This window comes from Chlorocebus sabaeus, chromosome 20 (genome assembly GCF_047675955.1).
Source record: "Chlorocebus sabaeus isolate Y175 chromosome 20, mChlSab1.0.hap1, whole genome shotgun sequence".
Classification (NCBI taxonomy): Eukaryota; Metazoa; Chordata; class Mammalia; order Primates; family Cercopithecidae; genus Chlorocebus; species Chlorocebus sabaeus.
In genome coordinates, this window is record NC_132923.1 from 494834 (window position 1) to 513558 (window position 18725).

General features: G+C 39.4%; 1 protein-coding gene across 2 annotated transcripts; it reads right to left on the reverse strand.

Moving 5' to 3' along the window:
* Positions 1-1398: 1398 nt before the first annotated feature.
* HSD17B7 (hydroxysteroid 17-beta dehydrogenase 7) lies at positions 1399-18725 on the reverse strand. Of its 2 annotated transcripts, XM_007976345.3 has the most exons (9): positions 18565-18721; positions 16519-16722; positions 12835-12927; positions 11570-11684; positions 9451-9645; positions 5926-6030; positions 5143-5199; positions 3970-4068; positions 1399-1605 (listed from the first exon to the last, which is right to left on the reverse strand). In XM_007976345.3, exons 1-9 carry the CDS (start codon positions 18693-18695, stop codon positions 1483-1485), a joined length of 1122 nt encoding a protein of 373 aa, XP_007974536.1. In that variant the 5' UTR covers positions 18696-18721; the 3' UTR covers positions 1399-1482. The 2 variants fall into 2 exon arrangements, 1 of the variants encoding a protein (XP_007974536.1); XR_005240261.2 differs by lacking the exons at positions 1399-1605; positions 3970-4068; positions 5143-5199; positions 5926-6030 and having other exon boundaries at positions 9631-9645; positions 11570-11658; positions 18565-18725.

Below are 18725 nucleotides of genomic sequence, written 5' to 3' on the forward strand. Positions count from 1 at the left end.
TAAACTAAATCCTCACCACTTTCCTCTACTACTATAGTGTACCTTACGCCAGCAGTTACCCAATTAGAAAATTTTATCGAAACTTAATGCGAGTGAATAATTTCTTGTTGCAAGTTTACAACTATTAAGATATATGATCATGAAAATGGGTTGGTCACTAATAAACAAATTTGCAAATAGTGTTCAGGATCAGGCCCAATATTAGCATGAACTCCCTCAGAATCAATAAAAGATACTTTTTAAACAAAAAATAATTCAAGTCACCCAAAAATGTATCTATTTCGTTTTTGTTATTAACCACATGGACACCACATGAGGACTGTTAGGATTCTAACAATTTTAAGATTGTCAGAAGCAGCATATGGAGGAAGAAATAGTGCAAAAGAGCTAAAAACATCGCTCGTAAAGCAACAAAGTTCCGATTGCCACTCAAATAGTGGGCAGTACTTCCTTTTGCTGGGGGCAGGCCAAAGAAAGGAGCAGTGTGTGCCTGTGTCACAATTATTCAAGTCCACCTCTTGTCCCATGGAGCACAGCTTAGGCCCCAGGTGACAGAATAATATAAACAGATATTCTGTTGGGTGACTTGATTTTATTTTTACATAAAATCTTTCAGAAAAGAACTCTAATAATTTTGATGTGATACCATTCTAGAGAATAACTAATACTTTACCAATTTTTAATTTTAGACATGGAGTCTTGCTCTGTCACCCAGGCTGGAGTGCAGTGCCGTGATCCTGGCCCACTGCAACCTCTGCTTCCTGAGTTCAAGCGATTCTCCTGTCTCAGTCTCCCAAGCTAAGATTACAGGTGCGCGCCACCACACGCGGCTAATTTTTGTATTTTTAGTAGAGATGGGTTTTTGCCATGTTGGCCAGGCTGGTCTCAAACTTCTAACCTCGTGATCTGCCCACCTCAGCCTCCCAAAGTGCTGGGATTACCGGCTTGAGCCACTGTGCCCCGCCCAATCTTTTTCTCATATGCATACAAGCATGCACACATACACATTCTCAGAGATAATTCCAAAAGGAAGGAAAATAGACAGTCATAGTTCATAGTTTATTACAAATGCATATTATCCAACATGATAGAAATCCACATGCCCCAGAATGTACAAGAAGGTATGCAATGTTCCAGAGTATCATTGTCAGTTCTGGTTATGTATATATATTTTTATATATATATATATATTTTTATATATATATATTTTAAATATACATATTTTTTGAGACAGGGTCTCGCTGTCACCCAGGCTGGAGTGCAATGGCACAATCTCAGTTCACTGCAACCTCCACCTCCCAGCCTCAAGAGATCCTCCCACCTCATCCTCCTGAGTAGTTGGGACTACAGATGCATGCCACCACACCCAGCTAATTTTTTTATTTCTTTTTGTAGAGACAGGGTCTCACTATGTTTCTCAGGCTGGTCTCGAACTCCTAGTCTCAAGTGATCCTTCCGCCTTGGCCTCCCAAAGTGCTGGAATTATAGGCATGAGCCACTGTGCCCAGCCTGATTATCTGTCTTTTGAATAGTGACCCTAATGTGCTTTTCCAGTTCCAGTAACTTTTGATAAAATTTTTCAGCAGTGTCTTCATCTAGGTCCATCTGGAAAAGAAGCAAAAATAAAGATGTCTAGAAAGGAAAATTAAGATGAATAGTATTTGTATAAAAGAAAGTCATTCAATATATGAAACAAAAAGAAAGGAGGCAGCAGGAAAGGGCCATGGTGGCAGACACGTGGGGACTGTCAGGAAACTGAGAGCCTGAAGACATACTAAATGTCAGTCTCAGTTCCAACACTCACCAAACCCACTGATGCTTCCCTTAAACAGCAAGACTGAAAGATCTGAGTTTGGCTATCTACCCCAACTTCTATATGCCCACGAAACAGAAGACACCAACCGTGATATCAAAGGACAAAACAGAAAAATCAAGAGTTTCGTGAATTTCTAATGGCTACTCATCTGGCTTAGTAAAAAAGCCCTGGTTTGAGCTGGGCTCACGGCCCTCTAGATAAAAGATGATACTTCAGTCCCTGTTGAAACAATGGGTGCCAGAGCCATGAGACTATGTTCCGGCCAGTGAGATGTAAATAATACCTGGAGTCTCTTCAAGATAAATAAAGCATCCCTTTTTTCGTCCCTTCTTCCATACCACTCTCCAGCCGCAGGCCTGAGGGCCACGTCTTAATGGCCAGGTGGTGACTGCAAGGAACTTGGGTTCCTGACAATTTGTGGAGCTGCCATGGCAGCCTGAGACTTCCTCTCTCCTAAATGCTTTTACATGCAAGAAATGTAAGATTCTATCTGGTTCAATCCATAATTATTTTACATTCTTGTGTTTCATGCAGGAAATCTCGACAGTATGTAAAGGCAAACTTTCAGCCCTTTTAAAATAGCGATAACCTTTTTTCAAGCCAACACAGAGCCTAAACTTCAGGAACAGCCTCTTTGTTCACAAAACTGAAAGACTAAAAATTAAATAAACTTTTGAACATTTTGAAAATAACATTTATTTTCAATCATGTCAGTTTTTCCATAATGGAACTGGAAGAAGCATTACAGAACTCTTCTAGTTCAACCCCATCTTTTAACAGAAGAGAAAGCTGACTTACCCAAATAATCAAAGGTTAAAATACTTTCTTCAATGCATTTCCATAAAATGCTAATGAGTATGTCAGTTTGTAGAATTAAACATTTTTTCCCTTGATAAACAAATCATTCCCTCTAAGTTAACAGACAGCAAGTTCAAATACACTCTGCTAGCCTAAAGTAAGTTATTAGTTTATAATAGAATTCCCCAAAGGGATGTTACGGGTTATGTAAAATTTGGTTTAAAAAAAAATTCATGGTGAGGAACTGAAAACAGCAGGATTAAATATTTCACACACATTTCTTAACTGTTTCAACTTCTCACAGCCTTTACTTTGCTGATGTATGCTGTACAAGTCTCTGAAAGAGGGGAATGTAATATGAAGCATGGTTCAATTTTACTTGCTACAGGAACTGCTTCTTGCAAATCTTCTCAAGAAACTAGTATCCCACAGAATGTATTTTGAAAAACCTGGAAGGTTCACTTTTAGTGAACAGATAGCACAGGAAGCCAAGTGCATGGCTCCCCTTTCAGCTCATGCTACTAACAGACACCAAGATCAATGCCAGTTACTTGACTTACCTAACAGTCACCTCAATCTTATTTTATCTTAAGCTAATACCTCCTCACAACACGCTGGATCGTGGAAAATCGAAGGCTGAAATAAACCTTAGTCATGACAAAAGTATAACAAAGTACTTCTCTCAGTTTAAAATAAATGTTCTCATTCCCCAGTATGTAACTCTATGTTTGATTTCATTTTAGATTACACCAAGTCTAAAAAACACAGTACTGATTTGATTTTTTTTCTGCACATTATCCTGTTCCTCTTCAAAACACCAATCTATTAAAACTGATAATTGTCACAAGCAGAATTGAATACTCAAAGGGAAGTTAAGTTCACACAGAAAAACACTTCCTGTTTCATCCAACTTGCAACGTATTTACTGAGCGTCTACCATGTGTAAGGCAGTCCGCTAGGAAATGGGGTATGACCCTCCTCCTCACAGAGCTTACATTCTGACAGAGGAACCCGAAGGTGAACAAGCATGATCTGCAACAGGTACAGGATGTCAAGAAAGCCAACCACAGAGGCACCCAGGCCTGGTCTACAGGGTCACTAAAGGCTATGGGATAAGCTGATCTGAAGGATGAGCAGAAATTAATCATCAAGAGGCTGAGAGCAGCTTAGGTCAGGAGAACAAGATGTGCAAGAAACAGGAGAGAGCAGGATGAAATAAAATCAGGCCAGTGTGATGCTGGTGAACAGTGAGTACCCAGAGAAGGGAAGCTGGGGGGCTGAGGGGCTGGTCAGGAACACGGGCTTAACTCATCAACCCAGCAGCAAACATCAGTGCAACAACGTAAGCACATTACCTTCTGGGTCATAATGTAATTTCTTCCAAAGCCAGTGGTGGCACTCAGATATTTGATCAGAGGATTGAGAGATTCGGGCTTTTGGTGGAAAAGCCATACCTGGAAAGGAAGGATGTGTCAATGATTTGTTTCTTCTGCCCAAGGTGAGTGAGGCTGGTGGAGATTCACAATCAGCACTTTATAGAGCTCCCCAGACAAATTATAAATATCCTCTCAAATATCATCAGTGAACGGTTTAGCAAATGTATTGAGAACTAATTAAAATATAGTTTAAAAGCACTTGCTTCTATAATCAATTTGTGCTCCTACAATAAACACATTTATTTCTGTAACATTTACCAAAACAAGAGCATCAAAGCCAATTCCATTTATGTTTTCCTTAGCTAATTTCAATTAAGTCAAGATTTAATAATCTACTAAGTACTACAGTGCTAGGTCCTTAGGTTTCCAAAGTGAATAGCAAAATTCCTGAAGGAGCTCAATGGAATGAGGGAGACAAACATAAAGAACTGACTCAGATACAATGGGTTTTTAATGTAGGACAATTCTGATCCATTAGTAGAGGCTGCCTCTGGAGCTCTGGGTTGAAGAATATTCAGAGACACCACTTGTGTACAACAGAAAGGAGTATTATAGCCCATTAGTAATGTCTGCCATTGATGAGGAAACACACGCAACCCATTTGCCATGTGTGATTTAAGGAACTCGACTGGCTTCCTAATAAAATAACAACTTGATCCTCTAAGAAAGGGAAGAAAATCTTCATAGAAAGGAATGGTGTTGAACTTTGTTATCTTGGCTCTTGACCCACAAGATGCTCTTTCTCCATGGGAAATCACGGACTGATTGTGCAGTCATCGTCCTGCTTTGCCTGCCCCTCCAGCTTTCCATTGCTCTGTCTCTCCTCCAGCTGCTGGTGTATCCTGCCTCTAAAGAAGTGTTTTCCCTATAGTCATGGTGCCCAGTGCCATGGAAAATGTCAAACTTGCAAACTTCACTCCTAATGTTCTGCGCTTAGCCTTATAGTCCGCTTTAGCTCCAAAGAGGACCTCGATTATTCACAGAGCTTATTCTCTTATTATCTCTTCTGTTGAAATTATTTCTACTACGAGTGAACCTGTAATTCACATCTGCTAAGCCATCATACAAGTTATAAAAACTTCAGTAACATACCAGCGCTTCTGTTCCATTGTATGGTGTCAAAGTGAATGCGTTTGCAAAAAAGCGAAGCTGCAGAAAAGAAAACAACAGTTATTTTTGTGGTAGTTTAGAATACAGTCACAAAATAATTATTCATTTAAATATTAAAAAAGAAAACTTGCCTTTCTGATTATAGAACATTTTTTAAGTAACAAAAAATAGAGGTCAAAAAAGAAACATCACTTAATCTCCATACTCCAAATCAACCACTTTTAACACGAAGGTCTATTTACTTCTGATCTTTTCTTTATGCCTGCCCTAAAGGAGAGATATTTCTTCCTGAGCCCTAAAGGGAGAATCATTTCCTAAAAATAGCATTTTTCAATGTGTGCCAGAGAAACGATGGTCCTACAAGATGTTCAAATCACGAAACAAAAATATGGTTCTATAGTTACATAATGTACAATTATCCCCTTTATGGGAACTTTTAATGCACATGACCACTTTGAAAACTTAGAGAAGTCCAGTTTAACAATGTTTAACATGGGTTTTCTGAAATTATATGATTACAGAACTCTTGGGATCTGTGGTGCATGAGCAATGAAACATTCCTTTAAAGAGAAGTGGACACTCAAATGGTGGTGTGGCAGTAATACTTAGAAATATTAAGCAGAGGTTTCACATTAAGTAAGTTCAAAACCTCAAGTTAAATGGCATTCAGGTTCATTCTTTAAATCATTTCCCAACCCTTAAACACACCTTCTAGGTCCCAAAAAGAGATTTTATGAGCTAAGAAAAGAAGTATTCATCACTTACTAGCAATATTGCTGGCATCAACAGTGTCCATATAAAGGGAGGCAGAATTCCATATGTCAAATTGGTCAGTGCTGTACCTGGACACACCACATTGGAATACAGACCCTAGGAACAGACAGGGGTAGCAATAAGACTTTAACTTAATGTATATTGACTCAGTCCAGCTACATGCTAGTTAATAAAAGAGGTATGTACATGAGCCAGAAGTCAGGTAATAAAGAATTTACGTTTTGAGTTGTCTCTGAAGGTGGGTAAAACATTTAGGTTGAAGAATCATGTATTAAGAGAACCCACTGTGAGAGGCACCCAGGATGTAAAAATTAGTAGGACAAAGTCTCTATTCTCATGAACCTTGCAGTATAAAAAATAACCAATCTTAAAGCTGGGGGAGAAAAGCAGGGCCTGGTTATCTGAGTTTTCCCTATTATTGGCGAAACTGAAGATCAACTTTTCAATAATCATGAGCATTTACGATTAAAAGATGTACGGAGTACAGTCCTTGCCTTCAAGAAGTTTCTGGCCTAATAAATAGACAGTTAAACCTAAAGTATGTGTCTGTTTCCCTGCAGGTACATAAGACCCATACGTCTAGCTTGAGGTGGGTGCTCCCGGCATCAGGCTGTATGTGCTGTCACTTTCTCCAACTGAAGATCTCTAAATCAGGTCCTTACCCTAGAACTCATTTTAGAAAGTTCCACCCTATAAAGAGAGCCCCAATTAACACAGAGCTTATTTAATCTAAAGGGTCCTAAGTGATCTATAGTTAAGCCCTGGAGCCCTGGGACTATCATGAGGATAAGTCTTAGCTCGTGACTTTTTTCTAGAGGATTGCTGGGAAATCAAGGGGACTCTCAGGGATGGTTGATCCATGTCAGGCAATGCCAAGACTCTGCAGCACCAAATAAAGGAGGAAAAGCCTCCAGGTTCTGTTGCTTAGGGTGCTATCTGTTCATTGAACTGTCTGTTACAGACAGAACCTGAGAATCCCCTTGATTTACCAACAATCCTCTAGAAAAAAGTCAAGAGCTAAGACTTATCCTCATGATAGTCCAAAAGTTTTTCCTAAGAAAATAATGTACTCTGCCCCCAAAACAGCTAAGGAAAAGTTCTTATTCTAGGAACTACCTAGGAACACTTGTGGATTATTCTGTCCTAAACGAAGAAATCTTCAAACTAAAATCCAGGGTTTCCAACATATATAATTTTCTGATGTTGAGAGATAAAAAAAGAAAGAAAGAAGAAGACAATCTTAACCAAGACTGTATCCTTCCATTTGTTTAATTATAGGGATTAAATTGTGATGATCCTGAGTATTTCTATATGGCTTGAGTCGGGGAGGATGCATGGATGATTCAAGTCTATCAGGCAGTCTATATAGAACCTGACAACATTTCCAGTAACACAGGGCTTCAAAATGAATACTGCAATGTCATTCTTTCTCAGCTGCTTCTTTCCTCATAAAGGCCAGGGAGAAAAAGTCATTGGCTGAGAATCAATCTCAACAGATTTTACAAGCAATAGCTAAATCTCCCTCTTTCATAAAAGATAGAATCCCAAACCTTACTTGATAACTGAGACTTAAATAGAATCCCAGACCTTTCTATGAAAGGAAAAGCTAATCCCTCTGAAAGGGAGTTCTCAGAGTACCAGGAAGCAGTTGTGACAAGTTTTTAAACGTCTCAAGAAACTTCGGAAGGAGGTGCACAATAGGGCCAACATGCTGAGTCCAACCTGCAATATTAACAGCCTATACAAGAACACGTACAGGCATCTGCAGACCACATGCACCAACACCTACACATGTGCACACACCCAAAAAATACATGCACAAACACATGTGCACACACCCACAAAACCCGTATACGTACATATGAGCCCCCTACACATGGGTAGGCACACAAATACATATCCACGCTCATGCATATCCACATGTATGTATTTGTACAGACACATGCACACACAAACTCACATTCTGAATACAAAGCACTGCTGTGAGTGCTTCATCCAGATCCCCTCAGTCCATCTTCCCAATAAATCTGTGAGGTAGGCACTATTACTATCCCTATTTTTCAGATGAGGAAACTGAGGCATAGGGAGATTAAATAATATGCCTAGGGTTACAAAGAATCAGGATTCAAATTCAGTCCTAGAAAGTATGCTCTTAGCTTCAACTTTATAAGAGGCATGATTCAGGCTGGGTGCAGGCGCTGTAATCCCAGCACTTTGAGAGACTGAGGCAGGCAGATACCTGAGATCAGGAGTTCGAGACCAGCCTGGCCAAAACAGTAAAACCCTGTTTCTACTAAAAATACAAAATGTGGGTGTGGTGGCACATGCCTGTAATCCTAGCTACTCAGGAAGCTGAGGCATGAGAATCACTTGAACTCAGAAGATGGAGGTTGCAGTGAGCTGAGATTGTGCCACTGCACTCCAGCCTAGGCAACAGAACGAGACTCTGTCTCAAAAAAAGGGGGGGCATGATTCTAAGAGCCAGATCACCAAATACCACCTGATAAAGGTAGCCATTCCAGAATAAGCCAGGTCTAAACTATCACATAAGGCTTATATTTCTATGTCTAATTCATGATCCAAGAAGCTCCTTTGAGGGAAGATATAATTCTTAATCATCTTTTTATTTCACTTTTCTCCTCAACCCTAAACCTGGCCCAGTGCCCTAAACATGATAAATCTTTTATAAATGTTAGTGAAATTAAACTTCTCCATAGCCCCACACTCATACAACACTGTTAATCAAGGCAAACAAAAGAAAATGTCCAAGGGGAAGACTGGAGATTTTCAGGTAAGAATTTAGACCTGGGCAACAGAGAGATAAAAGAAGCAGTAAACTGCAGACCATAGTGGCCACAAGGACTCAGTATGACCAACAAGGGTCACCATCCCCTGTAAAACATCCTATAAACTGAGATCCTCATAGAGACAGAGCTCTGGAGTCTTACCTAAAACCACCACTATCCAGAAGGTTTTATAACTACTTCACTGTCCTATAAACATCTGCTATGACAACCACTAGGAGGCAGCATGGTGCAGGGGGAAAAGTCCAAGCCATAAAGTCAGCCAGCCTCGGGCTCAATTTTGAGCTCTACCATTTACAAGTTGTGTGACCATCGGGTAAATGACTTAAGTTCTCCGAGTTTTAGAGTCCTCATCTGAAAATGGTTATACTTAAACCCACCTCCATATAATGAGGCAGGTATTTTATAACACACACAGATGAATACAGAACCTGAAACACAGCAAGTACCAAAACAGTAGTTATTATCACTTTTAGTAGTGTTACTCTGTTAACGTAAGTTAGAATTCCTGAAGAACCACAGAATGATGAATGAACTACCTGTAACTAAAATGTCAGGAGCTAATTATCTCTGCCCTAACATTTTCGTATACACCAACTATCAATCTAAACTACAAGAGTTAGTGGAAAGCCAGCTACCTTACTAGGAAATCAATAGTAGGTAATTAAGAGAACCTGCCCTGCCATTTCCATATCACTGAGACGGGCCTTACCTGCTGGTTGAAGTTCCTGTTCAAAGCTACACTCAGAAGGTCAGTGGCATATTTGGAAGAACTGTAGGGCTCCTTGCCTTTGCTGTGCTGGAAGTCCTCGAGGCTGAAATTAGATTTCCTTGCATTGCGAGACGATGTCCAGATGAGCTGAGATGGACTGTCACTGTGACAAAGGAGAGGCTCCAGTTCCCGAATCTGGGTGAAAGAAAAAAAAAAAAAAGAACAAAAAAGTATTAAAATATACTGGCAGAATACAGATAACAATTTTGAAACCACTGTACATCTATACTGAAATTGAACAATTAGGAGGGAGGATGGTGGGAGTCAGGTTTGTCACTGTTGAAGTGAGACATCACAAATAAGCATGGAGAGGAAGCTAGAATGATCTATATGGTAAGAGATTAGGGTCAGAGACATCAGTATTAACTAGTTATCTAAAAGAGACATGAATTAGTTACATAGAAAAATACTTATAGATATGTATACATACATGAGTTAGTACGCTAGTATGCACACACATATCTCTGTAGTCTATTAGCACAGAGGGTTTAGAAGACACTGATCTCTCAGTAGCAATAAGCACACAGATCTTGGTTTCTAATAACCATTCTCTGATAAAAGAAAACATATGTCTTTAGAAAAGAATCTGATTCTAGGACTGAACAAGGAAACACACAAGATGATTCTGAAGCATCTTGTGGTGCCAGATAGTAAGAAACTGCTCAAAATGAAAGCTAAAACAAAAACAGAAAACCACAATGATGGGGGTGTGCCAAAGAGATACAGGAGCCAACTGAAAGAGCTCCCAGTGGCTAAAACTGAAAACATTTGAGCAAGAAAATAAAATAGTATTTATAATTTCAAAGCAGGAAATACATATTCATGAGTCCATGTGGAAAAAATAAATGACTGAATAAAGACATAAATAAAAGAGAACAGACAAATCTCCCTTGCAGAAAAAATCCAAACAATTTCTGTAGATAACCCACTCCCTTAAGGAGGTAAAGCATTAGCCAGTATGCATTGGCTGCACATAGTAACTTTCTTTTTCTCTTTTTTGAGACGGAGTTTCACTCTTGTTGCCCAGGCTGGAGTGCAGTGGCATGATCTCGGCTCACCGCAACCTCCGCCTCCTGGGTTCAAGCAATTCTTCTGCCTCAGCCTCCCGAGCAGCTGGGATTACATGCATGTGCCACCATGCCTAGCTAATTTTGTTTTTTGATAGAAATGGGGTTTCTCCATGTTGGTCAGGCTGATCTCGAACTCTCGGCCTCAGGTAATTCGCCCGCCTTGGCCTCCCAAAGTGCTGGGATTACAGGCTTAAGCAATCGTGCCCGGCCCAACTTTCTTTCAAAAAGTAGAGTATGAAAGGGGAGAAAGAAAAAGTAACTTCACAATGGAGAAACCTGATAAACATTACTTCAAGCCAGGAGATCAAGGTTAATATCAACACTGAGAAGTCATACTGATAGAATACACCCTTGACATGATGTCATGAGAATGTCACTTTACCTCTGTGACATTCCTCCCAAAAACCACATTCTTCAGTCTCACCATGAGAAAAACAACAGACAAATCCCAATTGACAGTCTACAAAACACTAAGCAGTACTCCTCAAAACAGTCAATGTCATCAAAAACAAGGAAAGTCTGAGAAGCTGTCACAACCAAGAAGAGCCTAAGGAGACATGACTGCTAAATGTAATGGGATCCTACAACTGAAAAAAAAGACATTAGGCAAAAACGAAACTGGCATAAGTGTGTACTTTAGTTAATAATAATGTAGTAAAATTGATTCATCTATTTTGACAAATGCATCATACCAATGCAAAATGTTAATAGGGGAATCTGGGTGTAAGGCACACAGAAACTCTCTATATTATCTCTGCAGTAATTCTGTAAATCAAAAACTATTAGTACACTTATTAAAGAAAAATCTACTAGGAAAGCTTCCAGAAGTATTCCATGCTTACAATAAACAAGCCAAATGCAATCAAGAAAACTCAAACATGAGATTAAGTCAGTTAACTGGTTGCTCAACTATAGCAATGCCCCGTGCCCAGAGCTTTACAGAAACGATCACACCAAATATTAGCTTATTAAGCCCACAGCTTCTTTACCAGGATAAAATGGCCAAAGACATTGGTCTCAAACACCTCCTGAAGTCCATCAGCAGTGATCTTATCACCCTGGGTCAGCAGGCCTTCAGCTGTGGAGAACATATGAATCACTTTTCTGAAATAGCAGAAGATAATTGCATGACTTTTTAAAGCTTCTTTAACTGGAAATGCTGAAAACACTTCCCAACCCATGCCCCGCCCCCCCACCCATAAACTATACCTCCCTTGATTCTGTAATGACAGGAATAAAAATACCTGTTTCTCAGACTGGATTACTGCATTAAATGAAATGCCAAAGTCCCTCCTTCCCCCGACTAATTCACAGAAGTACTTACACACGTATAGCTCACACTACCAGTAGGAACTTGAGTCTCTCAAAAATCTGCTGCTAAAACTCTCTTTACCTCTTCCCCAATCAAGTTACAGGTAAACTGTTCTAAATGAATAATAAGCTATGCCAAAGGGAAAAAAGTCTTCCTGTGTATAAAGTATGTTTAATTGCCAAAAACAAAGTTAAACAGGTTGTTTTTTTAACTGGGAATTCTTCAGACATATTAATATAGTGTTCTTCTGTGAGGTCAATTCAGTAGGTCAAGGCCAACATGGAGACAGACAGAGAGAGAAAGAGAGAGAGAGAGAGAGTGTGTGTCTGTCTGTCTTTTAATGAAAAAGAAGTAAAGCAAAAGTACTGGTATAGTAAGTAGCACATAGTAAGAATGCCTATTTATGAGTAAGGGTACTGGGTCACAAAGTAAGATTTATTCCTATAAATAAGAATTCTCCCGGTTGTGTTTCAACATTTTTGAAATTTTTGAAAGCCACTACACTAATGTGTAATGAGAATTTCCCAGGAAGACATTAGTTCTCTGCATTTCCCCAACCTACTGGTCACAGCACCTGACATACAACTGGGAAATAGTTCAAAGTAGCTTTCCTGGAAGTTGGAGTCTCTCTGAGAACTCTGCCTAATTTCAAAATGTTCTTGCTAATAGGCATATCCAGGTAGACCAAAATATGACCTTCTAAACCATTCAACCATTTAGAATGTACTGGGACTTAGAATACCATACAAAACAGAATTTCAGCACTCCCCACAAAAGAGGATTGCTTTTCTTTCATGATATGGTTGCATCATCTCCTTTTTCTGTCTTCAACCTTTTCAACGACCCCTTACCCTTCATCCCCCCAACTTAACACACCAGAAAAACTAGGCAGAAAAATGAACACATTCCTTCCAATCAGTTCATCCAGAAAATGGAAATTACCTTGAAAAGAGGCCAAAGAAAAGTGCTTTGATATTTAGCTGTGGATTAGGCATGATCCCAGCATTTAGATATATACAGTCTAATCTCTGAAACCTGCAAGTAAACAACCAAACGAGATTGTGAGTTGCAAGTAAAAACATCAGGTCAAGATTGTGTATTCTATCTCTAGAGTGACTAGAATCAAGGAGGCCTAAGAAAGACAAAAAATACTTTTTAAATTAATAAATTAGCCACAGCAAGCTGAGAAGAATTTACAGTACATTAAAGTTACAGCATTTCTTTCTCAACAGTTTTTCTTTAGCCACAGTAAACATCTGAGAATTCTTTCTTTGGTAGTGGCTTCAAACAGAATCTGTGGACTTTAAGTAAAACCTCTGATCAATAATTCCTTCCAGCTCTGTTCTCTCAATAAGGAACTGCAGCAACCCTCTATCTGTTAAACCCACTCCACTCTCCTCATCTTACAAAGTCTTTTGCTTTTAAAAAAAAAATCCACATCTCCTCTGGTTGATAAGTAAAATTTATATAATATTGATATTCACCTGACTTGATCTATTAATGTTGAAATCTGAATGCCAAAATATATAATAAAACAGAAGATCCATGTGGAAACCTTTCAGTGTTCATGGACAAGTCCTATGTATCATAAAATAATGAAAGTTCATAAGAATACAATGAGATTGTAAAAGATGAATCGGGGTAAGATATTCTTGCTGGGCTCCCTCCTGAATACTTGTCATGGAAGGGATATGAAATGATGAGTTGAAAAAGCATTTTCAGTTTTAAACGTATGTAAGCCTTCATCTACATGTACTGGTTTTGAACTAGGTTCAAGGCAGGTAAAGCCTGCTCTCATGATACTCACAGACACCATAAATATTCAGAATATCTCCGAGAGTTCTATGTACCAAACTGTCTCTGACTAACCCAAGACATTAAGAGCCACAGCTTCTAAAGTTAGGACCCTGAACTACATACATGGTCTTCAATACAGATCACATACAAATATTTCTTCATCATCCTATAAATAATTGACAAATGACTCAAATTATTAAACTGACCATTTAAAATGCTGATATTGTTACCAACAGTTCATCACATAAGTGCCACAAAGATAGTGTGAGTTCATCCATTGTTGCTTGTTCTATTACCTTATTTGCCAACTTTTATCTAAGAATATTAACATATTTGGCTAGGAACAGAGAGGAAATTTTAGTAAAGACACCAAATTAAGCTCTGGCTTCAGTAAAACGGCATACCACTCATCAATAAAATAATTGACACATTGCTCTAATATGGATAAAACAGAATCACTGTTTCTTACTAGTTTTCATCTGCATATATCTAATAGAAGACAATGCTACAGAAAGACAGACCAGGTGTCAGGGATGGTGCTACTTGAGCCTTTAGAAGGAATCTCAAGCTGTCTTTAGCTCTAGTTGACTTCAAGCTTAGAACTGAAGAGATCCATTTGAGCCACTGAGTGCAGTTTGTTATCATAAGCAAGAATCTATCTGGACACTTTCATATATTCCATATTTGTGAATATCATTACAACCATCATTTCCTAAACTTGAATAACACCAACCATCTCAAAAAAAAAAAAAGAAAGAAAAAAAAGGCTGTTTTGCGGACTAAAAAAATACCTCAAAACTTCACCACAATGCTGATGACAGGTACCTGGGACAACTCACTGGTACCACAGCCTCACTGCCTTGAATCTGTGCTAAGTTGCTAAATATCTTACAAAATACTAAATTACTAAACTTGTGATAAAGTACCGAATATCTTGAACCTTTGAAGGCATTCGGGAATAGTCAGTACTACAAACGTTAAAACTTTAGGTCTCAAAAGTAAACTGCATCGGAATGGGCTATTATTAACTGGGAAATGAAGGTTCTTTTCTTCCAAATAAGAGAATATAACAAAATCTAAACAAATCAGGTAAGAAGCCAGCTGGCTAAGAAAGTTTGGGAAAAGAATGCCTGTAAACATGATTTAAAAGTCGTAACTTCTCTCAACTTCATAGTTTTTATCTCCATAAGGACATTCAGTATACAGTTTCACAGCCCTGGAGACTCTTAAGTTATGGAGGAGTAGGGGATATGGAATATATCACAATTTATGTGAAAACAGAACCTAGAAAATCTCCTCAGGGTTTTTTTTTTTTTTTTTTTTTTTTTCTTTTTTAAGATGTGGCAGAAAACTCTAAGAGCTCAGCAGTACTGGAGAGAGAAACCACATTTACAAAGGACTAAGGCCACACTGAGAAGAGCCAGAGCGAAGAAAACTAGCTTTCACTTTGTAACCTGTGCATTTGGAAGAGGGAAATGCAAATTATTATCAATTCACATAAAATACAAAGTATTTTTCTTCAGCAAATGTCGTCATTAAGAAGGGCTTCCTTGTTTCTACCCATTTCATTTTACTGTCCAAGGAAACAAGGTAATTATTTGTCTCTTAAGTGCCTCAATACTAAAATATTTGAAAATTAATTATTCAAGATAGTCCTAGGGCGGCATAGACTAGTGCAGGGTTCTTGGCCTCTTTTCATCATACATTCCTCCTAAAATTTAAAAACAAATAAATAAATAAAAAGCCATCTCTGCCCAGAAAAATGCATTGTGCACCTACATGCAATTTTGTGTTCACTTTCAGGGGAGTTATACGTTATACTCTATAAGTTATACTCTATTCCTTCACATACCAACTGTTGATCAAATGTCTATTACATGCCAATTACTGTGAAGGTGTGAACAAATCTTTACTGGCCTAGGGAAAAAAATACCCCTTAGGAAGCAGGGAGAAGCCCTGGGGTCTTGGACTCACTCAACTAATATAAGATTGGATGACCTTCCTAGGGACATTACCCTTATTTCTGTGTCTCAGTTTCTTCACTTGTTAAATGTCACTACTTGCCTTATCTACTTAATGAATTCATTATGTGAAGGAAAGATGTAAAAAATGAATTCAAATGTCAAAAGAGTTACCTTAATGTAAGGCAGTGCAACTGATCACACATCAGGATGTACTTATAAATTAGTCTCCATGAAATAATTATGATCATGATTGAGACTGAAAATGTGGTACCAGGCACAATGGCTCATGCCTGTAATCCCAACACCAACTGATCACACATCAGGATGTACTCATAAATTAGTCTCCATGAAATAATTATGATCATGATTGAGATTAAAAATGTGGTACTGGCCGGGTACAATGGCTCACGCCTGTAATCCCAGCACTTTGGGAGGCCGAGGCAGACGGATCACAAGGTCAGGAGTTCGAGACCAGCCTGACCGACATGGTGAAACCCCATCTCTACTAAAAATACAAAAATTAACCAGGCCACCGTGGTGGTGCGTGCCTGTAATCCCAGCTACTCAGGAGGTGGAGGCAGGAGAATCACTTGAACCCAGGAGGCGGAGGTTGAAGTTAGCCAAGATCACACCATTGCACTCCAGCCTGGGTGACAGAGCAAGACTCCATCTCTTAAAAAAATAAAAAAAAAAAGAAAGAAAATGTGGTACTGAGACACAATGGGTCACCCTATACAGATTTCCTCAACATAACTGCTTACACTGCACCTGTTTCTTTTTAGGTTTTTCTTTCCTCTCTTATTTTATTAAGTGTTATGCTGCACAATCACATAAGAAAAAAAAAATCCATCAGCAAGAGATATACCTTTGCTTAAGTTCCTTGGAGGCCCGGAACACGGACTGCAGGTTGCTGATATCCACCTGGACAATGGTGACCTCAGCAGTGGGGTGAGAGGCCAGCAGAGAAGCACGGACAGCTTCTGCCTTGTTCCTATTCCTGCACGCCAAACACAGATGAAGCTCATCATCTTCCGCCAGCAGCCGCTTGCAGAGGGCCAGGCCAATGCCACTGGGAGGACAATTCAGACACAAGATGTGGGTTATCTGGGATGGCATCAGGTAGAGGCATTTCTCTCTCGTTCAGAAAACTGTGTCAACTTGACCTCCAGTGAGAAGCCCAGAAAAACATAAAAGACTCAACAATTATTTAAGAATGGAGGAATCCTCCACTCCAATAGTCACTTGCTTGAGACACAGTCTAGTTTGTGTTTTTCTCATTTTGAAAAACTTCAATGACACAATAACTGGACTGAAAACAAGAGTTGTTCTTTAGTTTTGCTATTACTGGGCTTTATCCTGCCAGTGGTTTTCATTTTGTACTTATTATGCCACTCATGAGAATGATTTAATATATCACCAGTAAGGGCTGAAAAGAGCATCTTATTAGCTGTTTCCTATGTGCATCTTTACTTTGCTGTCTAGGCTCCTCAGGGGCAAGGGCTTTACCACCTATTGGTATCATAAACCCATAAGGAGCACCAGAAATCTCCGATAAAGGAACAGATGAATCTTTCAGATGAGGCATCAGTAACATGGCAGGATGTACAAATCCCTCTCGACAACTACGATTAAATAATAGAAAAAGAAAGAACTCAACGTGATTACGTAGAAGGTAGGAATACACTAAATATTAGATGAGGACCAAGAAAGGGAAGCAGGGATGAGTACAGCATTTGGAGACAAAGAACTTCAAAACCAGCACTGTAAAACCGCATAGGAGTGGTGACATCAGTCAGACCAGCCTGGCTGATAGCAATGAAAAGTTGGGTAATAATTTCTCTTTCATGACTTAAGCTGATTCCAGGAAAATATATTAATGGTTAAAACCCAAAAAGAGCCTGGAACCATCAGTAATCTGTTAGCACCAACAACAAAGCATCAAAAACAGTTATTTGTCCTCACATGAGAATAGTAGGTATTTAATATACAATTGCACATATCACAATATATGTAAAAGAAACAGACAAAATCAATTCTGACTTATTTCAGTACCTTCCACATAAGAAGCACCAATCAACTGTTGAAGTCACTTGAGAGGGTATGCTAAAAAGTTGCCAACTGCAGACACCTACCAAGCTGGCTTAGTTAATATGCATGTGGTTGAATAATTGAAAGTGGATCAATCTTAAATGTTTAACATGTCCTCTATCTTAATCATTTAAAAATGCCAAATGCAACTAGTAGAAAAAATGGTTTGATTGGCTTCATCCTCTACACATTTTTCATGGAAGTGCAAATGACAGGTAAGAGGCTGAGAGACTAAGTGAGCAACCCTGGAATTATTATGAGCTAGTTATTCTGCACCCCAACCATGCCATGCCTTCATATGAAAAGGTTAACTTTCTCTGGGTTTCTGAAGAGTGTGTTAGCTCTCTAGCACTGAGCTAAATGGAAGGGGATTGTTTTTTCTCCACCATCCTAATGCTCATGGGTGTTCAAATTTGTAGGCAAAAGGATTGTACAGACAAAACACCTGTAGTATAAGACATGATCACGTGGTCAGGAGCAAACTGCTGGGCACTGACAATCAATACGAATAGCAGGCAAAGATGGAAAAGGGGCGGAACCCGCGTGAGTACCCTATTCCCTTGATAACCTCAGGATCATCACTGCCACACTCATCACTTACTGATGTTCTAGTTTTCCTTTTTACTGTCATGTTTAATACCAAGTACCAGTTACTGAGCACCTCAAGACGCCGGCACGCTCCACACCTGCTGCAGAGACTCCGAGAAACCTAGGCAAAGCCAGGGGCGGGAGCTTCCGGGGTCCGTTCGTGGAAGGTCGCAGATCCCTGCTCTCTCGGACCCCTCATCCGCTGCCACCTCTGCCAACCCAAAGGAGGCCTCACCTGCTCGCGCCGGTGATCAAAACCACCTTTCGCATCTTCGCGCATTCACACTTCCAAGCAGTGAAGCAAACGCCGCCGCTGCTTTCGGAAGTCCTAAGATTTCGGGCCGCAGCCGGGCCCACCTCACCCATCACCAATCAGAGTACGGCCACGCCCCGCCT